Source organism: Coturnix japonica, chromosome 3 (genome assembly GCF_001577835.2).
Source record: "Coturnix japonica isolate 7356 chromosome 3, Coturnix japonica 2.1, whole genome shotgun sequence".
Taxonomy (NCBI): Eukaryota; Metazoa; Chordata; class Aves; order Galliformes; family Phasianidae; genus Coturnix; species Coturnix japonica.
In genome coordinates this window covers 3,713,212-3,735,341 of record NC_029518.1, presented here as the reverse complement: position 1 = coordinate 3,735,341, position 22,130 = coordinate 3,713,212, and the positions used below count along the sequence as shown (strand labels likewise).

At 44.1% G+C, this 22,130-nt stretch overlaps 1 protein-coding gene across 7 annotated transcripts in view; it reads left to right on the top strand.

The window, feature by feature from the left end:
* Positions 1 to 27: 27 nt before the first annotated feature.
* Positions 28 to 22,130, top strand: part of RIN2 (Ras and Rab interactor 2) — a 43,716-nt gene continuing 21,613 nt past the window's right edge. Inside the window, exons 1-5 of one of the 7 annotated variants that reach the window (XM_032443309.1) lie at positions 28 to 194; positions 847 to 974; positions 15,570 to 15,662; positions 16,944 to 17,176; positions 19,773 to 19,867. In XM_032443309.1, coding sequence (XP_032299200.1) covers positions 19,818 to 19,867 — 50 coding nt within the window. In that variant the 5' untranslated portion in view covers positions 28 to 194; positions 847 to 974; positions 15,570 to 15,662; positions 16,944 to 17,176; positions 19,773 to 19,817. Of the gene's footprint in view, positions 195 to 846; positions 975 to 6,902; positions 7,016 to 10,545; positions 10,607 to 15,569; positions 15,663 to 16,943; positions 17,177 to 17,874; positions 17,990 to 19,772; positions 19,868 to 20,199; positions 20,292 to 22,130 lie in introns of those variants that run through there. The other 6 variants (XM_015856637.2, XM_015856638.2, XM_015856639.2 and 3 more) reach the window with 6 other exon arrangements.

The window sequence follows — 22,130 nt, the reverse complement described above, 5'->3', positions numbered from 1 at the left end:
CACACCCCCAAGGCCGAGTACGACCCTCACATAGAGGCGGCTCCCGCCCCCCGCCGCGCAGGCGCCGTGCCGGGGGGAGCGGCTCCGGGCCTCGGGAAGAGGCGGCCCAGCGGCGCGGCTCCTCCCCGTGCCCCAGCCCGGCCGGCCGCGGGCTGCTGCCGCCGGTTGTGCTCGCTGCGGGCCGGCTGTGTGAGGTAAGGAGCGGTGGGCAGGGGAGGCCGGTTGGTTGGGGGTGGCCCGCAGGGGGCTGTTTCCTCGCAGAGGGAGGTGGGGGCCGCACTCTGCTGGGAGCGCTGTGGAAGCTCCGCGGGGCCTGGCGGGCGGGTTGGGACGGCGTCTGTATCTTGACGTTTTTTCTTTCTTTAATGATTTCCTCGTGAATGTTACCCTGCGAGTTAATGTTTAAACGCCTGAGCGCGTAGGGGCGGGGGGTGTCTGTTCCGCTTTGTCTCCTGCTCACCTGCTGCCCAGCCCCGCTCCTCAGCCGCTCGCTGATGGCTGAACGGCTGGAGCTGGAAGGGATCCCTAAAGGCCATCCATCCCAACCCCCTGCAGTGCACAGGGACACCCACAGCTCCATCAGTGCTCGCGGCCCCGTCTAGCCTGACCTTGGCTGTCTGCGGGGATGGGGCACCTCCACTCTCTGGGGAACCCATGCCCCTGCCTCGCTGCCCTTATTATAAAGAAATTCCTCCTCGTATCCAGCGTGGCCTCCACCTGGTGTTTCTGTGCACGCAGAGGCTGCCAGGATAAACATGACGGTGGTGTCCCTTTGCTCTTAGAACGAAGCTTTTGGAAGAACAGCTGGGAGGCTTGTGAAGTCACTGGAATTAATCTTCTTTGCAGAACTGCCTGTTTGTCCAGGTTGCAGGCTCTATGGCTCGTGAGGCAGCGCTTAGAAGAGCAGTCGCTTGGAGCTGTGGGCTGCACAAGTCTGCAGCTCTGCTTTTGGTTCGGCTACATCTGCTTTGACTGTGAGTATTTCTCTGTTGTACCAGCACGGTACAAAGCTCTTTCCTTGTCTTAAGCCTGATTATGTCTGTGAAGAGTTTTGTTAGAGTTGAACTTATTTATCTCTCCAAGGCTGCACAGAGTGGTAGTGAAGTCTCCTTCTCTGGACATACTCTAAGCTTGTTTGGACCTGTGTGACCTGCTGTAGGAATCTGGCTTTAGCAGGTTGGACTCAAGTGATCCCCAGTTATCCCATCCAACCCCTCCATTTCTGTGATTCTCCTTAATTGTTGAGATCTGCCTATTGAATTAGATGAGCAGAAAGACCATGCAAAATAAACTGTGTGTTAATTGTACAGTGAAGCAAGAAAAGCGCCGTGATTCTGAGGATACTTATGTGGAGCCATCCTGTGTTTTACTGTGTGTAATCCTAGGATGCATTTAATTTCTTGGAGAGGATTCATAGCAAATCCTACTGCCTTATTCTTTGTGTTAATTAAGGCATAAAGTAATAAAGTCAGGGGCTTCGGATCAGAGGATGAAAGGGGCTGAGCGACAGAGGTCTCTCCTTCCAGATGTGGTAATTGCTCTAGCAGGCTGAGGTGTATTGGTGTATTACACACAAATAACTGATGCTGTGGTCGTGTACATTGCAGGCGCTGTGGGTAAACAGCATTAGCCTGTGGGCCTAAATGCTTGTCATGCCATGTGGCTCTTGAAAATAAGAGATTTATGGTAACTCTAATCTGTAGTAAGAAATGTTTCAAAATACGTGCCTCACAGAAATAGAACCCTCTAACATTCTTTAGTGAAGAGTTGCACAGCAGGAATGTTAAGCGGAGTCAAATGTTGCCAATTAAACTGCTTTGTTCAAGCCATCATTCATTTGGTGGCTTCTATTGGAAGAGAGGATGGTAACGAAACTGAATATATGCTACTCTGTTAAATGGAGTCAATTAAGGCGATGAAGTACAGAGATCACATAGTAGGAACTGGATGGGTACAGGGCTCTTATTTCCAGTATGTCTTAGTGTGGAACACAGCAGATAAATGCTTCCTGACATGCAAAGCGCTACCCTAAAATGCAATGCAGTGCCATTATCTCTTACTATTGAAGCAGTGTAGTCTTCTTACAGAGAAGTTAACAAGAGCTGGAAGGGCTTCTGAGTCCACTTAGGTCATAAGCACCATAAATGCTATGATAGGACTGTTTCTTGTTGTTAGTTTTATCTGATGTTTTACCACCTGCAGTTACCCAACCCGAAATCTCGTGATGGTTCATCCTGCCATAGTTACTTGGGAATCTGAGCGTTTGCAGTTTGAGCAGGACAGGGAGGAAGGATTGGCAGGAACATGGAATTTTCTCTGTGTCTCGGCTGCCATGAGCTGTAGCACGGTTTGTTTGTGAAACGGCGGCTGCTACTGCTTCACATTCTTGGCTGATGAATCTGGAGTGCTTATGTGGTCTGGTCCTGCTCTTATTCTGGGTTCCACGTGATATCATGGCCTGTTCTAATTTGGCTTTAAGGCCCTCTGATGGATAGACCAATACAAACACAGTCTTTCCACTGCCTTCCAGTTCCCTAATGTTGCAGCTGAAATAAAAAGGCAATGAAGGATCTATCAGGCATCACACTGAGCTCATGACTGTTTCTACACTGGAGTTCTGAGAGGCAGAAACAACTATGTTTTGAGGGGCTTCTCTTGAAAGAAAGCTGTTGTTGCTCCTATTCCACTAGCTCTGGTATATGAATACCTTATGAATGCCCAGCACTAAACATGGTACTCTGAACGTGCTCTCACAAGTGGCTTGGAAAGGGGAAAAAAAACACCAACAAATGTTTTGGAAACTTAAGTGGTTCCCTTCTAGTTTTGTATCCCAAGTGATAAGTTTGGCTTCTGCTTTCTAATTGCTGAATACAGATCCATGCTTACCCATAATTATCTCTGTGGTTCTTTGACTGTGACTTGGGTCGTTTTCATCCTGGAATTAGGCTTCAACAAGGTCTTGCTTACTTTCTTTTCATATACGGTTTGCATTACATATATCAATACTCTCTTGTGTGTAAATTTGTAGCCTTGTCTTCCTGTTACTCCTTCAGTTGATATTTTAAGTGCTTGTTGACAACATAATCTTGACAAGAATGAATAGATATCCTTGTGCCAAGTGGGGCCCTGGCACACTTTGTTGGGTAACTTGCTGAGACAGTAATTCCTGAGGACAAGTTAGGTGTTGGCAACTATGAGGTGGCAGCGTTTGGTAAGTTGCTGTAATAAGCTGTTCTAGCAGTGGCTGGTCGGGGTCTTCTTAAGCAAGGTTGCTTCGCAGTGTTCAGAGTAGTAGATGCAAGATGGAAAACCATAATTTGAGTGTGTCAGATAGCTCTGAAGGAAGAAGCCTGGGCCTGTGTCCTCTGTTTGCTAAGGGCTCTGCCTGTTTGTCTGCATAGGAACCCTCAGGCTGCTGCAGGTGACTCAGACTATCTGCCCCTGCACCACAGCGTTAACCTTTCTTTGCCTGTGGTTTTTACAAGAGTCTAGAGGCAGCTGTTTAGAATAGCGGTGGTTTGCTGTGGGACGTTTACAAGAAACTTGGTGTTCAGCATCATTCATTCGAGTGCTGATCATGTAGCAGAGTTCATTGCAGGCTTCAGGGCCTACCACAAAAGCACATAATGCAAACCCAAGGAAACGTCTGGATCTTAAGCAGAATATTATATTTAACCCTGGGTTGTTGGGCGCAGGCCATTGATTTGGAAATGGAAGAGCTGAAGAAAGTAGTCTTCAAATATCAGCAATCTTCTAATCAGCTTTTGCAGCACAGAAGTGTAGATATTGGGAGGCAATGTATGGGCTGGGACAGGAAAGTTGAGCTTTGCCGTTCCCAAGTGGGGATGGATGGATGTTGCATTTCCTGCACAGTTCTGTTTATAAGGACATTTCCTTTCAGGGCAGGGACAGACTGGTTACAAGCACTTCCTCTGTGTCAGGGCTGTATGTGCTTCGTGAGCCTGTCAGAATAGGGTGATATCCTTTATTTCAGTAGCAGGATCTCATTGGGATCATTTTGCTGGAGTCTGGTGCATGCAAAGAATAATGGATTTAAGGAAGGTAGAGCATTGGCTCAGCTCGTGCTCAGTTAACTTTCCATTCAGCCAGCTGTGCATACTCTATAATTTTAGCTATGAATGGTCCATCAGTTTTTCCTCCATTCATACTTTTACTAATTGATGCGCTTCCTTAAATGAGCTCTCATGCAGCATAGCACAACAGATTGCATTTAACCCTTAATGCTGCATTAAGGGTTTAAGCAGATAAAGGAAAAAGAAACCACCAAGTCTTCTGGGTTGTATACGCTGCCCCTGACTTCTGTAAAGCCTTATTTGTTCTGAGTTGCAATGATACTGATAGAGACCGGGGTGTGCAGCAGCTATTAAAAACCAGCTGTGAGTTTGGCAGTCCCAAATCCTGTTTATGGTCATCTTGGTTGCTAGGAGTTCTCCCAAAATCCTATTTACAGTTAATAGGAATTGGGCTTTTCTGCCTTTAGCTGTGGCGTCTATGCTGTTAGATAAATATTTACTAAAAGAATGGTGTTCTTTGATACTGCGGCAGAAATGTTAACTATTTGCTACATAAAATCATGTAGCTTCAATAGGAGTATCTTAACTGGGGCATCCAAACTTGAAAACTTTTAGCAGTATCCATCTTTATATTTAATGAGGGTTGTATATGTTCTTCTGCTGGACTGTTGGACCAGAATAAGCAGTCTGAGTCTTCCAGCCTGGCCTTGAATGTCTCCAGGGATGGGGCATCCACAGCCTCCTTGGGCAACCTGTTCCAGTGTGGCACCACCCTCTGGGTGAAAAACTTCCTCCTAAGATCCAACCTAAACCTCCCCTGTCTCAGTTTAAAACAATTCCCCCTTGTCCTATCAGAATCTACCCTTGTAAAATATCTGCACTGGTTTCAGTGCCACTTCAGCGTGCTCAGTGTCTATGTAGACTCCAAGTTGAAGCCTTGGTGGGTCATGAAACAGCAAATCAAACTGCTCCAGGTCTGGGCATGATGTGATGGTGTCAGTGTAATTTGTTTGTGGGTGTGAAATGTGTGTGTGCAAGCATAGGTGTGTTTCCTTGGGAATTCATGTGTTTAAGGAGGCTGGGGCGAAAGAGGCTTTTCTTGTGGCAAGCTGCTGAGAAGCATGGCAGCTGTTTGAAGCTGCTTGTGGGCTTGGAATGCGTTTCTGATGGAGAGGTTAACAAGAAGTTGTCAAAAGTTCACTGAACGTGCAGGGCTCCAACAAATAGCTGTTGCTGCTAAGCTCTGCAGCACTGTTAGCACGTGAATGTCTGGTGCAGAGTGGACAAGCAATGCTGGAGTGCTTAGGCTAACAGCACGAGTAAACTTGGCAAAGCATGGGAGAAGAAATGAAATCAGAGTGCAAAGTGATTTGCCCACAGGTGTGGTAATGGGCTTAAGGCTGGGTTACAATCTCTTTATGCACCACAGAACAGTAGATTCCCCAGAAGACAGGCCACTGCAGTGATATTCTTCAGATTATAACTTTTAACTGAAAGGAAAAAGGGGCAGGGGGAGGTGATTCTCACCCTTTGAGCTGAGGGTGAATGAGAGAACTGTGAGCTGAGCACGCTCAGACCAGCAGCTGGCAACAGCTGCTCTGTTATTCTTCAGGCTGCAAAGGAACGTAAAAGAGCTTTGTTCCTGCTTGAACCCTACCTAGACAGGAGCATTTGGAAGCCCAGCTGAATGCAGCCACCCCCCTGGGCTGGTGCTGGAGAGGATGGGGAGAGTGAACCAGCAGCCAGCTTAGGAGTTTCTCATCTTTAGGTGGGTGCTCATCTCCAAATGGATGTTTTGGTCTTGGCCAGGGCTTTCTGTGGAGCTCCAGTTGTCCTGTATGCAAGCCTTGGGGAAAGTAACGGGATGTACTTGATTGCTGTCTTTATTGGGAAGATGATAACCGGTTTTGTGTTGAGCATCATGCAGGTTCTTGCTGCAGAAGGAAACTTGCAAGTAAGAGAAGCTGCAGAGCTTGGTGGGAGCAGTGATCTTGCACACAAGGGGGTTAAACCTAGAAGGTGCTTTGTCATGCTTCATTTTCTGGGTTTGATCACATTTGATCCAGGTTAGAAACACAAAAATGTGATGATAACAAATGCTTTGCCAAACCATACATGTAACGCACAGCCGAAACTTGGGGGGGTCACTGTGGTGTTTTAGTTTAGAGCAGCCTCTTGTTTGTACTTTAACCTCATTTCACTGAATGAGGCTTATTCTTCTAAAGCACTTATTTCGAAACTCTTTGTGCCGGGAGAGAGGAGAAAACAAAATGTTTACTCAAGCAAGTGAAGAGTGGAAAAATTAAACACCCACACTTCCTTCTTTAGGAGTTCCCCCAGCAGTTCCTGTGAACTCGAATCCAGCAGGGAGAGAGCAACTTAGGTAATCAAGTAGGTCTCAGTGTGTGAGAAGCAAACTTGAGGGATGATAATCATCCTCATGGGTGCAGGGGAAAACTAGGCAAGACATGGAAGGTAAAGCTGCTTATCCCAAAATCTGGAGGGAAGATACACTTTTTTTCCTCCTTGCCCAGATGAAGGCAGCATGGGAGAGGCTTGACATCTCTCTCTTCTGGAAGAGGCAGTGGGAGGCTGCTGCATTGATTCCTTGCTCTTTATAAAGGGGAGTGAATATCCCAGTGTTCTGAGGGACTTAAGGAGGGAAGCAGCTATAGGTGAGTTATTGAGGTTGTCATCTTGGACTGCCCTCTTCAATACAAGTGTGTTGTTGGAAGAAGAGGGAAGGCTGCTCAAACTTCTGGAAAATGTAGGATTTTGATGATGTCTTGTGTAATATGTCTTTCTTTCTGGGAACCTTATGCAGATTAACATCTGAGAAAGGAGTGGCAAAGACTGCAAAACAAAGCACACCAAAAAAAAGCGAAGAGAACTATGTTGGTGAGTGGAAAACTTAGAGATGCAGGGAAGAAAGCTGCCAGAGGGACAGAATTCATCCCTGGGAGTTCCAACTGCAGTAGAGGGTGAGTTGGGTGTTGGGGCTGGGGTAGGAGATTTTGAGGCTGGTCAGGTCAAGCAGAATGGGAAGTGAGAGCTTTTGATGGATGAAGAGAGCCAGGAACCAGCAGTAATCGTGGCACTGTTGATGAATTGCAAGTCAGAAGTGGCAGGGGAAGGAACATTGAGATGAAGGAAGTGCCCGTGGTGCTTATCAGAGGAAAAACATACAGGGAGAGGTCAGGCAAAACAATTGTTCTCTGAAGGAGGATCACGGGGAGCAACATGAGGGCAGGAAGGATAACCCTATGGTTATGTGACTTGGAAATTGTGCAGACTGAAAGCCAAGCCAGGAAACTTGTTGAGGCAAGTGTTGTCTGTCTCACAGCGTATATGTAAAGAAAGGAAGAGGAGCGGAATTAGCCTGGGACAGATATTTCAAAAGCCTTCAGCTTTGAGTTTCCTGGGTTTCATAGGCATATGTGATAACCTTTTTGTTTCCAATCTAATTTATTCTGCTGTCAAGAAGTTGGATGAAAGAAGAAACAATAAAGCATTTATCAAAATAGAACATCGTGTTTGGTTTCTTTCACATTTTATTGGTCAAAGTATATTTAGAAATAGAATTGTAGATTCTGAGTACTGAGTATCTGGCACTCCCTTGTCTAACAAGTAAATCCTCCTAAGTGGCTTCCTTAGCCCAGTTCCCCACATGAGATGTAGTTTAGTTGTATGGAGGGAAGGAAGAGTGACTATTTGAGAGCATAGGTTGGTTGAGGTTGTGGGTAAGCTTTCTTATAAAATAATCACCACCTCATGGCCTATGGAATATTTGCTATTAGCCTTTCTTTTCTTTTTTTTTCCCCCTATATGAGCACCTTGGACTTCTTGCCTCAGTCGTAGCACTGGAAAAAGGGTTATGTAACTGAAAGCCTATCTAATTTTTCCTAATGCAGCAGTTAGCATAATAGTATCACTGAATAGGTTGGCTTGGAAGGATGAGGCTTGGTTTATTTTCTCTGGGCTCTTGGGTGTGTGTTGTGTATTGTTTTTGTGTTTTTTTTAAACTCCTAGTAACTTTATGAAGCAAGTTGAGGCATTTTATCTCCTTTCTGTATATGGCACAGCTAAAAGGACAGTGAGAGCGCTGTGCTGGGGGGCTTATCCTGTTTGCAGTGTTGGCATGCTTGTACAACAGTGAACTGATTCATAGACGTGACTTACTTTTTACAGAGCAGAAAAAAAACCAAAGCAAACTAAGCATTCCAAGCTTGGCAGTAACTTCCTCTCTCCACAACACAGGTCAGCAGCACTGGTTCTTAACAGCATCAAAGGCAAGAAGTCTCTGGTGGGGGGAGGAACCCTGTTCATCACTGGCTTTATTCCTGAAGCCAGAATGACCATTGATAAAAACCTTCTACACTTCCATTCATTGCCAGTGGATCCTAACTGAAAATGTGGAGAGCAACTCAGAACATGAAGCCTTATAATTGATGTAATTATTTCTTATGTATAAAGGGTGTGATGAAAAGGAGTATACACCCTTATGAAGTCTTGGTGGGGAGGGGAGAAATTGGAAGTGGCCTTCAAGGTCAGGGTGACAACCTTCAAGCAAGGATGGGTGTCATTCTGTTGATGCATCTGTTTTGGCAAGCCCTTAAAAATGCAGGTGAAGGGATCTCCTTCCTTAATTAGGACTGAAATATGACAAAGTGGAAATAATGGTGTATGAGTAAGCACAGAGAAGTAAGACTGAAGAGATATCCTTAGAGATTTGTCCTCAGACAGAAGACCAGAATGACTTGGAAGGTGTCAAGGATGGACTCCAGTGTGCTGTCATTAGGATTCTGGTGTGGATAACCAAAGAGCTCTTTGTGGGTGATACCACTGGGCTGTGCGTTATCTCATTGGAAAGACTGGAAGGAGACACTTATAATATTTGGTTAATTTTCTCTTGGTGTAACTACTGGTGGCCATTGCATGTCATGGGACTCCAGAAAAAATTGCCTGAAAATTGGACTACTTCCTATAATACCTAGTTACCATTAATGGTGTTTTGTTACCAGGGATTAAACTCCTTGGATGTCTGGCTAGGCATGTAACAAACGAGGAATCACAAGGATATTTCTGTGGCAAAAGTAGGAAGTGTAAAACGTAAGTTGACTTGGATAGATTTGTGTTGGTTTCTGACCTGTGGATGGTCTGTCAGATTTACAAGTTGTTTCTGAGTAACTGATAAATTGTTTGATAAGTCAGTACTGAGCTGCTGGGGTTGTTAACTCTAATAAGGACGCCTAGAGTTCAGAAGAAGCGCATGGGCAACATTCAGGAAGAGAGGTGCTCCTGGGCAGACATTATGAGAGAAGACTGAAAGGTTTGAGTCCCCAGTCTTATCAGTTTATTATTGTTAGTCTGTGTTAAGTTACTGGTTTTTTTTGCTTGTCCTTTGCTAAAGGCTCAAACAGAGCAGCATAGATGGTTCATGATGTTAGATCTGTGCTTTCTTCTGAATATCTCTGGATCTGGCAAGTCGGGTGATTTTTGCCTTTGAATGGGAAATTACAGAGACAAGTCACTTCTAGGTGGAGATCTACTAAATGAGTTATAAGGCTATGGAGGTGCAGGTCTTAGCTAAGGGAATGATCTCCTCAGTCTGAACTACCTGGAGAGATAAAGAATGTGGTAACACCGTGGGTGTGGGCTGCAGGAACCCCAGTTCAAACAATCAAGGCAGGCTGAACCTGTCCTTGATTGAACTGTGCCTCTGAAGGACTGGTTAAAAGAAAAATAAATACCTGAACTGTTTGTGCATGAAAGGTTGCATATTGCCCTAGGGGTCATGGCACAGAGATTAGGACACCTTGGGAGCATCATGTCATAGGACAGTGGCAGCCACTGTACTCCTGATACGGGGAAGTGACTCTGGGACAAAAGTATCTGTGCCACACATGATTATGGCTTGCCTGTAACTAAAGGAAGTCATTAGTTGTCCCTCAGCAGAACTGGGAGGATGTAGAATTGAATGTAACAAATCTTTTGAACCCTGCAGTATTCTTAGCAGTAGGTGAGGATGAAGATGACCTGGAACACAACTGCCTCCAAACTATTGAACTTACTCTGGCTGAGTTAATGGATGAGATGCTTTCTTTGAAGATGTGACCAGGGAGCTGGTTGTTGATGGCAGCAACTTTGTGAGGGAGGGGATTCAAGAAGCAGATTATGCTGTAGTGACTCAAGATGAGATGGTAAAGGCCAAAGCTTTGCATCCCAATACCTCAGTGCATAAAGCTGAACTGATCATCCTCAGTGATGAATAGAGATACCGCAAGAAACTGTAGTTTTCTAAGACAGGCCAGGGAATTTGGGATGACTGAACCTCCTGAAAAGTTATCCAAACCTATGCCAGTCTTTAAATGTATTTCTTTCCTATGTCTACAAGCAAAACAAGACACAAATAGATCAGCATACAATCATTCTTTTGTAAGAAGCATGGTAGTATCCTTCACTCTTAAGTGCTGTGCCAAAGGAAATGACTTTGGTTTTTATTCCTTTTCAGTAACGTGGAAAGTATGCCACAGGAGCGAGCAGGAAGAGGTTGTCTGCTGGAAGAGAGGAGGGTGAGGAAACTGGAGGGGAAGCAAAGAGACAGCACTACCAGCAAACACAATCCTCTTGATAGTGTGCCATGTTCAGCAGAGCTGAAGGGTTGGCTTTGCTGAGGGATTTGGTGTTTGCCCAACTGTGTGCTCCTATTGGAAAGAGTGATACAGTGTCTGTTGCGGTGGTGGCAGTCAGATCTAAGCAGCAATGCTTTTCCAGTGGAGTTTTCAGGTGCTCTCCTTTGTACATTTGCCTTCAGCACAGATAGTGGGCAGACAGCTGTGAGACAGTGGATCTATCCAAAATCTAGTGAGACATAAACCCTCTCCTGAGAGTGCTGTGCCAAAACAAGTTCAAAGTTGTTCCTCTTTATCCTCTAGTATCTTAAAAGGCTGCCAATGAGCAGGATCTCAAATCAAAGGGAAAATAATAATCCTGCAAGCAAAGAACTTGGTTGGGGCAGGAGTGATGACTAGCTGAAACCAGATGTAGAAAGATCAGTTTATAAATTTGGCAGTGGCTGTTTCCATTTTGGGTTAGAACAATTTAACAGCCCCTGATGCGTGCACTGGCTGACAGCCCCTGCATATCCAAGTGTGTCCAAATAGGAATTCCTTAAGCAGTTGCTGATACTTACTGGCTTATAACATAGTGAGACAGAGCCACAGTGAAGTCCGTGACTTGGCTGCTCTTCTGTAATTCTTGTTGTGTATGTAAACTATCTGAGTGCCTGTCCTGGTATGGATCTTGAACAAAACAAAGCCAAAGGCAGCCCTGCTGAGGAAGCTGCTTTCTATAATGCATTTGCTCTGTACTGTTAATTGCCTGAGAGGAGCAATGTCAGCAGTTGTGATGTGAATTAACCTTATTTCACAGACTAAAGTGTTTGCAGATCATTTAATTCTGCTTTGTTCCTACAACCTATTCTTCTTCTTTCTTCAAGGGAAGAGTTGTAACTTCCTTAAACCAATCTATTAAGGTACACAGCTTCAATCAAGATGGGGATATTCATTGGAGATATTGTGCTTTGAATTTTGCAAAGTGCTTTGTGAGGTGCAGGTTTGTAAAGCTGTAAGCATCATTCGCTGGTGATGGGAGCGTTGTGTACTTCTGCTTCCTCTTTGGTTACTCACAGAGCATTGCTTCCTGGAAAGTACTGCAAGAGGTCACTCATAGCCCTTCTGCCTACGTGTCTTCTTTACAGCTGTTTATGAGGTGATAGGACAAGGGGGAATGGTTCTAAACTGAGACGGGGGAGGTTTAGGTTGGGTATTAGGAGGAAGTTTTTCACATAGAGAGTGGTGATGTACTGGAACAGCCCAAGGAGGCTGTGGATGCTCCATCCCTGCAGGCATTGAAGGCCAGGCTGAATGTGGCTCTGGGCAGCCTGGGCTGGTCGTTGGTGACCCTGCACACAGCAGGGGGTTGGAACTGAACTACCACTGCAGTCCTTTTCAACCCAGGCCATTCCATGATTCTGTGATACGTGTATGGTGAAGATTTTTACGTTCATTATGGGCAGAAACAAAAGGTTAATCAGGGGATATTTGTTATTTCTGTTTTTCTTTTTTGCTCCAAACCACTTTAATTAAATGACGAGATGAAAAATGACACTGCATGAGTACTGACTTATCATTTTTTCTGTATGCACCATTTGTTTCATACGAGCACAAATAATGTGCTCTTGCGCTATCTGAAAGGAGAAATGACTGAAACCCCTTTCTGCAGTCAGAAGAATGATGGAAGTTAGAATCCTTTTTGCATAATCCCTTCACTTCTTTTGCTTGTGGATACAGCTGTGCTAACACAATGCAATGTTTGAGTTGAGAGGTCTGCAAAATCCTGGCACCGGCGATAGCTTTTAGACTGAGGCTCTTATTTGATAGATTTTTCAAAGCAATACTGTGCTCAACATATCTGTGTGTCCTTGGAAGAAGGCTTTCAGTTAGCTTCTCAAAGGAAATACTTTCAAAAGGAAAAGGTTGATTTTGCCAAGAGCCAGATAAGGTCAGAGTAATTAGACAAACCAGAGCTTTGTGGGTCGTAAATGAATGCAGCCCTCTCCGTGGGGAAGCACAAATGCACTAAGAACAGGAAAGCAAAATGCGTGAGGATGCCTACATTTGTTGGCCAGCTGAGGTTCTGTAGATCTCTCTTACCTCATTCTCAGACATAGGACTGTGATTTAGAAATATTCTTCCGCATTTTATAGGTAGGGGGAAGAGTCACATGTGTGTAAATGTGAATCTTTTAACTCAGAAAATGGCTTCACTAAAATTGCACCTGTCTTAATTCCTAACTTTTTTAATACTATATGTTTATTAATTGCTATTATAATTTGATTGCTATTCACTGTAGGCTGTCAAGTGCTTGTGTAGTAGGCCATACCTAGCTCCCTGTTTCTAATCTTTCTGTTGTGAGATAGTAGGTGGACTGATATTTCAGTCTCTACCCTGCTATTGGAAGTGGAAAACAGGAACCACACTGACAGCTATGAGTGAGTGTTATTCTTCTGACGCCATCTGACTATTGCTGATTGTCTGTGCCCAATCATTGTATGGCATTTACAAATAGAATGAGTGAGGGCAGCCAGTCTCCATTAGGAAAAGTTTGTGTTTACGGCACAAAAATGTGTATCCTGCTGATGAAGTGCCCACGATGGATTGAGGAATTTGCTTTGATACCTCTGTGTTCTCTGATCCACCCACTTCTGATATATATGTAAATCAGATACAAGCATGCACATAACAGGAGAAAGTTCTTCCAGTATTCGTGTAGGATGTTTGTTGACATGCTTCTTAAGACTGGTACGTTAGGAGAAAGCAAAGTCAATGGGTGCTCTTTTAATTTGGGTCTAGCACAGGGAGAGGATAACAGTGATGGCATTCCAGAGCCTTTCCTCTGTCAGTGCATGCAAATAGGGATTCTCCTCCCCTGTGGGATCTAGTTGGGTTGCCCCAGAGATCAAATGTGGTAGTTAACACAAATGTGGTAGTTAGAGTAAGTACAGTTAGGAAACTGAGCAGGTGGAACATGTAGGACATGGTTAGTGGGCATGGTGATAATGGGTTGATGGCTGGACTAGCTGGTCTTAGTGGTCTTTTCCAGCTCTAATGACTTTATGACAGGTGGGGACTTGGAGTTCCTCAGCTACCTTTTCTTTCTGGCTCCAGGGAGCAATATAGGCTGTCTCATCTTTGCTGTGAGTTCAGCTAAAGAAAATAGGATATGTTGTCTTGGAAAAGCAAGATTAGTTTGAGAGAATTAAACCGTGAGCAATGTCTGGGCAGCAGAGTAGCTGAAAGGAGGAAAGGATCCTGAGTGGAAATCAGAGCTAGAGAGGTTAAGTGCAACCATGGATAAAATACCAAATAAAACTGTGTGAGGGAGCAAAGCAGGAGCTGTTTGGACAAGTCAGAAGGCTCAATTACATTCAGGCGCCCAAATGGTGCTCTGGCATTCCCATGTAAGTGAAAAGCAGGAGAAGGACATGAAAAATGAAAGGGCTTACACAGGCTTGTGTGGGCATCAGCATTCCCAGAGGGATGTTGTTTATAGTGTTGTATTTCTGAGGAATTAGCCAAGCAGGCAAGTCATTCCTTTCCCCTGCCTTGTCTCGTTGTTGGGACACGCGAGCTTCATCCTGAATTAGCTACAGGAAGGCAGTGGTCTATGGTAGGAAGCCAGCAGGCCTTGGGATCAGGCTGCTCTGGATCCATAGAGGTGTGAGAAGCAGAACGTTGTGTAGAGAAGCCTCCTGGCAAGACGTGTGCTTTTCTGCAGCTGTTTTTGGATGCCCCATCTGAGGTGGGAAAAGGATATGGCAACAGTTTCTCTGGTGCTTGTAGAAGACCTGAAACCCTTGAGAGAACGGTGTGGTTTTCTGATTAGTTGGGAGAGTTAATATGGCACTGTGTTATTCTGTGCGCTTCCTCTTTTGTTTTCTTGCTGCAGTGGCAGAGCTCTGTCTTACGCCCTCATGTGGATTTAACCCAGTCTAACTTCTGCTTCGTGAGGCTGTTCTCTGGCAAAATTGCTGTCATGGAGTTTAGGGCTTTGCATGATTGCAGTTTTCCTCTTCTGTCTATGAAGGAGACGCACATCAACTTATGTGACTGTAGTGTCAGTTTCTAAGATGGATAAATTCATCAACTCCATAGAGAGCTGAGATGAGAAAGGCCTTGAGCTTGGCTGAGGCACACAGCTATGGCCATACCGGTGGTAATAATATTGCTTAAGTAGCATCAGTGGAAAAGCACAGAGGAGGAAGTTTTTCACCCAGAGGGTGGTGATGCACTGGAACATGTTGCCCAAGGAGGCTGTGGATGCCCCATCCCTGCAGGCATTCAATGCCAGGCTGAATGTGGCTCTGGGCAGCCTGGGCTGCTGGTTGGTGACCCTGCACATAGCAGGGGGGTTGAAAGGAGAGATGAGCATTGTGGTCCTTTTCATAATGAGAAAACAGCTTATTCCTAGCTGCACCATCAGGTTCTGTTTTGGGCAGAAATTTCAGATTTAATTGCATTTTAATAACCTCAGGCAGGGTTTTGGGGGATGCTCTTCTAATTCACCGTGAAGTCTTTTCTCTCCATTAGGTGATATTTTCTTCCTTTCCAGCCCTGCTAATACTTCAGTACTTGAGAGTGGGTTGTATTCACATCTATTATCTTGTTCTGTTTGTGCTTCAGGCTGAGGTCGGGCAAACAAACAAAGCAATCGTTATGTTTTAGCATTCTTCTTTAATGAGCACATTGCACTCTATTCAGAACTACAGGATCAGCTGTGAAGAAAGGAAAGAAACATGAAGCTTCAAATAGCTTTGTCTTTTTTTGAAGCAATTCATGGACCTATAAGAGATGAAAAGGATATATAAGGGCCCTGGCACTGTTTTTGGCAGAAAGTTTGCTGTGATCCTTTCTGTGGTGTAAGAAGGAACTTCCTTCAAACTGGACTAACTGTGAAAAATGTCTCTGCTTCTAGGAGTTCAAGGCATTCACTGGAGTCTTCCCAGGGACGATGTCGTCTTTGACGATGAAAGCTCATTGCCGGGACAAAAGAGGAAGTTTCTTTAAGGTAAATAGGATATTGAATTTATTCCAGTAGGAGGAGGTGTGTTTGGTTGGAAGCAATAAGGTTCCTTCTTTTCTAGGTTGCAGTAAAATGCCTTAATCTCTTTGATGAATAAAATGAAGACAGACGTCACTTTTCCTGACAGAACTTACCTTAATTTGCATTGTTCTTCACTATCTGAGATTTTTAACTTAACAGACCTATATAAAATGTAAAGTATATGGCTTTATATGAAACTAGTGCTCACCACTGTACTCTCAAAAATCCAGTGCCATATTGTTGTCTTCAGGTGCCTACATACTTAAAGGGAATCTGATCCTCCCTCTCTTAAGATACTCAGCCTGGTTTTCCCGTGTGATGCAGGGACTGTGAGTTAGTTCTGTTCTGGCCTTGATGTTGTATCAATAGAGAAAAAACCAGAAATAAGTGTGTATTGTTTCAGTGTTCTGGAAGCTGTTTTGAGGTGTTGTGGCTTACAGTGTGCCTACTACAACATATTCCAGTAAGAAAGTTTAAGGGAAGAGTCCTTCTGTCTCCCCCCCCAGTTCCTTTTCATTGTAGAACAGAGATAAAGCCTGGGAATGTATGAAGTGACCCAGGAAGGAAAGAATGCAGTATACACACTCCTTTCCCAGCACCCCTAGGAAACACCAGAGGGCATGGGCATGTCCTCTCTGAATTTGAGGTGGTGCTCAGGAAAGTAGAATTCTCCACTGAAGCAGAATCTGTCCTTCACATGCTCCCTGGAGCTCTTCAGAAGCGTGTTTTTTCCTCTGGATGTTATAAATAAGATGATATCTTATTTTTAACCTTGTTATTGCTGGAAAATGGGACCTTGAGCACTCCGTGAGAAACTGTTTTATGTATGTATAATATGGGAGGTCTGATGGCAATGCAGGAGTTATTTGCAGAGAAAGCTTTAGGTAAGATTTCCTTCCAGAGAAAAAGACTAAATTGATCTCCTGTGTAGTTAACAAAACTTCCACATGCGCTGTGTGGATACAGCTGAACACCATGTACTCCTAGAGAGCAGGTCAGGAACCATATGGTTGTGGCAGCCAGTACCCTCAGTGCAAAGAGCTGTAATCACCACCACTGCACTGTGCAGGACTGCTGCTATGTTAGTGCCTTCATTGTCCTGCTGCAGTGACACATACGCAACAAAATTTTCGTTTTGTGTGATCCACCTTTTCCTTATCTTAAGTCAACCTTACCAGGCCAATCTTTAGGAAACCAATGAGAAAAACTGCAACAAGAATGTGTTTTCCTCTTTTGCTCACTCAGTTCTGTGCAGTCAGCAAGAAACAGGAGTCATTTGGGGACAGGAGCTGCTTCTCAGTTTTGCTGAGTGATTTTTCAGTGACCAGTTGTACTTCCAAATCATAGCAAGAAATGGTCTCAGCCAGGAAGAATGTTTCTAGGTTGTCACTTAAGCATGCGCTGAAGGAAGAATGATGTCAGTGGGACTGTAAGCAAATCTCCAAATACTTTTCTGCAGTGCATTGATACCTCCTTGTGTAAGTAATTCTGTGTTAGAAAATCAATGCTGGAATAGCTCTCTTGTGTACCTCCTGTTCACCATGCGTGTAGTTACTCAAAATTCCTTTTTTTTTTGGTTCTGAAATAATTCCACTTGCTTTAGCCTCCAGCCATCTCTTATTTCTCTCATGATCAGCTGTTAGTACACCAGGAAAGCTCTATCTCCATCTTACAGAGTGACAGTTTGTTTGTCTATAGTGTAAATTCTCCCAAGTCTTTATATCTAGTACTCACAACTGATGAAGGCTGCAACAAAAAGTTGTAAAAGGGAAGTGGGGATGGAGTTAAGCTGGTCAGTTCTGGGCCTGAAAAGCTTGCCAATGGCCACAGAGATGTTCTGTTCCTTGCTTTACCACAGACTATGTCTCTGACAAGCATCTTTTTTACTGACTTCCTTCTCATCCAGTTGTCAAGCTGAACTGAACTGGCATCCGAAGTTTTACAGCATTGAAGCTTTTCTCTCCCTCAGACCAAGTATCAGTTGATACTCTGTTGGTATGGATAAATAAGGTGGTGAATAGTGTTAGTGATTTGAAAATTAATACTTCCCTGTGCAAAATAACTAAAATTGCAGCCACATAGCAGGACGTGTAGATGTATATAGAGGTATGGAGGAGTCCAGAAATAGCATCCCCCTTTTGGCTTATTGCTGGCTCTTTGCCACCTCATTACACAGGGTGCTTGTGGAGGGCTGCTACACTCAGCTTAGCAAAACAGGAAGTAAAAGTTGACATGCCAAGAGGATACAGGCCTCCAGGAAAAATGAAAAATGAGAGGCTGGCAGGAAGGAGGTAAGTGCTAGGGCTCCTTTGTCCTTCTGATATTGTCTCGCGTTGCCTTCAGCCCATGCTCTCTTCCCAGATTAGTAACACTGATCTTACCTTTTGCTCCTTAGCCGCTGTAGGGTGTGGAGCTTGGAAACATTCTGCACTGGCTGCCTTGGCTCCTTTAATGTGCTCTAAGACAGTGGCTTCATTGATGCTATTTACAAGCTTTTTTACACTTCAGTACAGACGAGAGGTGGTTCCCTCTTCAAACTGGGAGGGTCTTCAGGAGTTGAACGAGTAAAACAGCTTTGTAGCTATGCTAGACCTACTCTGTTTCTCATTCTGTGCTTTCTGAGATGCTCAGCAGTAATGTGTGTCACCCTCAGACTGTTGCACCTCAAGAGTGCATTGCTTCTAATGAATATATTGCAGCTCAGAGCATGCTCTGATTTTTGCTGTTTATGAGACATCCTGGGGGATGTAAAATTGAGATGTATGAGATGCTGAAAGAAGACTGAAAAGTTATGGTGAGTTATGTTTGTGGTCAGTATATGGAAATTACATTGTCGCTGCTGCCAGTTTCTAAAAGCTTGGATCAGTGTTGCTGAATGAAGAATCAGCTGACAATAAGCATTGCTTGATGAAAGGAAATATTGTGGTTTTAAGATGCTTGCATGCCATTATTTCATTCATGGATTTTAGGAACGTCAACAGTTAGTGCATGGGTATTTGTGGGAATCTAATGTTTAGGATAGGTTTGGTTAGGGAGTATCTTACTGTGATACTATGTGAACTCATACTGTCTGAGTCATTGTTTGGGTTTACAGTGATGGTACTGTTTCTTTTTAACTTACAGAACAGTGCCTTGTCAGTAATAAAAAAGAAAAAAAAAATAGACACCAGAGTAGCTAGTTAGCATATTATTTAAGTTCTGCTTAATTGTATACCACCTGAACTGATAACATGCTTTAAGATGCATTTCCTTTTATAAAAGGCCTCTTCTTTCTGTAGCATAGCAAGATGGACCCTAGTACCGACCCCTGGGGGACACCACTTGTAACAGGTCACCAGCTGGACTTAACTCCACTAACCACCACCATCTAGCCAGTTCCTTACCCAAAGGAGGGTATACCTGTCCTTGATTTCTGCTGTGTTCCCACCAAAGCACCTTCCAGGCATCTGGCCAACCACTGCTACAGTTCTCAATGTGCAGCCTAAATGCTAATTTTTCCTACTTTAAAATGAGTTTTGTGTTCAGTAGGATTGTGTTCCATCTGCACTGAAGTGTTATGATGTAGTTCTCTGTTTGAGTTCAGTCCAACGCCTAATGTGGAAAGCAGCTCCCATTTGCTTATGGCTTTGTTACTTTTCACCTGCCAAAATACTGTAATGGTAGCTCAGAGTTTCTTCTGAAATAACTAATGGTTGGAACTCTTCTGAATCTTTTCTGTTTATCCAAGAAATCAAATTGCTTTCAGTTGCTGCTACAATTGATCAGGTAACTTACTATGTAGGCTGTTGTGTAATCTGATTGTGGAGGCTACAGATCTAAAATGCTTTAAAGAAAACAAACAACAAGACTAACCAGCCTGGAAAATTTTATACAGGCAAAAAAAAAGCCAACAGGAATTATACTTCCTTCAAGAATGATTGTTTCCAACCCTTTTTCCTTTGCTAGGGGAAGTTCAAATAGGATGTGATTAAACAAAAAAAAAAGTTTGTAATCTGTGGTGACTAAGCTTAGCCAGGCTTCTTTTCCACGCCTCTTCCACTTGCTTGACGTCATGCTGTTTTTGTCCCTTTCCAGCTCATTGACACAATTGCCTCAGAAATCGGAGAACTGAAACAGGAGATGGTTCAGACAGATGTCACAGTGGAAGATGAGCCTGAAGATTTGCGAAGGTGATTTCAATGCTTATTCTCATGGTTTTTGATGGTGTGCTGTGACAGGAATGTTTTCGTTGTGCTGTTCTCTTGGGTGCCTTATATCCTTGCACTTTCTTTCCTGGCACATTCCATCCTGGAAACAAAGGGTGGAGATTACCTTGCTCTGCATAAAGGAATTTGTGCAGAAGAAATGCGCAGAGATTGAATTGTTCTGGGTTTTCCTTGGTATCTTTAATAAATCAGCTGAGCTTCACTTCTGCTTTCTTGAGGCAAGCCTGCCATGCAGATGAATGGTCAAAGGAGGAAGCTACTGATGTTGTTCCCATTTCTTATGGCAACGAGCTTTACTTTCACGCTGTACAGATTAACAGTGGCCCGTTGCTCCAGATGGATTTGTGAAGATTCAACTCACAATGCTGCAATTTATTTATGTTCTCTGGTTAGTAAGTAAAATAGACTGTTACAAGCTGACACTTCCGTGGAATATGGATTTTTAGCTCATTTATTTGCATCTTTCATGTTTGTTTGTTTTTAATAAGTTAAATCAGTGCATTTTTGTAAGCTTTAAAATAACGGGAGATGCATCTTGTAACATAGTGTTACCACCAGAGCCTGGTGGACTTTGCTTCACAGAATGGGTAAAGGCTGGTTGTTTAGAATTACATCCATGGGTTTTTAAACTTTCTTCCTATTGTTTCTATAAATACTATTGAAGTGTGCTAAAACCTCACTGCATTACACTTAAATTATTCATGTTATGTAAAACATTTGCATTTTCATCTGGATAAATTTGGCCCGGAAGGAACGTGTGTTGTTCTTGCTCATATTTTACCTTTGCTTATATCCATACACAAGTGGGATAGCTCTGGATAGCTCTAGGTTTGTGTAATGTCTTGATTGTGTTCAGAGGAATAAGCACACAAAGAACAGGTCCATGAAGCCTCATGTCTGCAGCTTCAGTGAGCTGTGTGGTGACTTCCTCAGGTAGGGCCCCCCTGATGATACTTTGGAGATGCCTCCTCTTTTGATGACTGTGATACAAGTCATACTGAGAGCAAGCAATACCGAGAGTCTCCTGTGTTCCTGTTTGTACCCATTGCCTCTTGCTGCCATTAGGCACCACTGAGCAGAGCCTGGCTCCGTGTTCACTGCACCCTCTGTTTGGGTTTATATGGATGTTAATGAGATGTCCTGAGTATCCTTTTTTCTAGGATAAAGTCCCAGCTCTCTCAGCCTCTCCTCATAGGGAAGATGCTGCAGTCCCTTGCTCATCTTGGTAACTCTGTGTTAGTCTCTTTTCAGTGCTGACAGGTATTGTGGTAATGATATTGCTATCATTAACAGGTATGTAGGCATTCAGCAACCTTTTCCTCAGCAGCTGTCTCATCCCTTCAGCTGTAACAGGATGTGGAAGGACATGACAATCCAGCTATCGAGGCATGGGAGATAGTCCTCAGAGGCTTAGTGCCCTCTCCCATCTAATGCTCACTATGATTTGGCTGGTGAAATTAAACCCTGCTAGACTGCAGCATTTACCAGGCACTTGCAGTCAGGAGTCACACTGGGAGCTGGACCAAGGTTCCCTTTGCATTATTAGGATGGTTCTCTTTATCTGTCTACTGCTGTTCTCTTTGCGCTCCTGACGGGGGTGGAGCCAGGCAAAATATTCCTCATTGCTGCATAACATTGGGATGGGAGAGTAATGAACCTTCACAGCACAGCGTGGCCTCCAAACCTTTCCACCTTGGCAAGCAATGCTTGTTAAGCTCCTCTGCTGAGCAACTGTAACTCGTGATCTTTATTGTTGTATCCAACCCAGTCTCTGACCCTGACCACCCCCCTCTCTATGCACAAACCCTTTCAACCTGGCTAATGAACGTGTTAGGGATGACCTGCTAAGCCCAAGGTTGTGCTGATAACCAGCTTCCTCCATAGTGGGGAAGCAGATGTGGTTATCTAGGTCCTTCCCTCAACTCTCCTCATGCTTGCAGAAGGGCAGGTGAATTATCTCACCTTTCATAGGGAGAGCGGAGGTAAATCGTAGAGCTGCTTAAATGTAATTCTACAAAGCCATGGAACAGTGTTGGTCATAGTGGTGGGATGTATGTCTAAGCACTTTCACTGTGACTATACTCCCAAAGAGGGAGAAATCTCTTCTGGGCCAGTGTCTGTCAAAGCAGAAAGTCTGGAGGGGTCCCAGTTTGGATTTTAACCAGAAAGAGCAAGGCACAGAGATGCAGACAAAGGGAGGTCTCAGGTAGGGCTGAACAGCAGCACT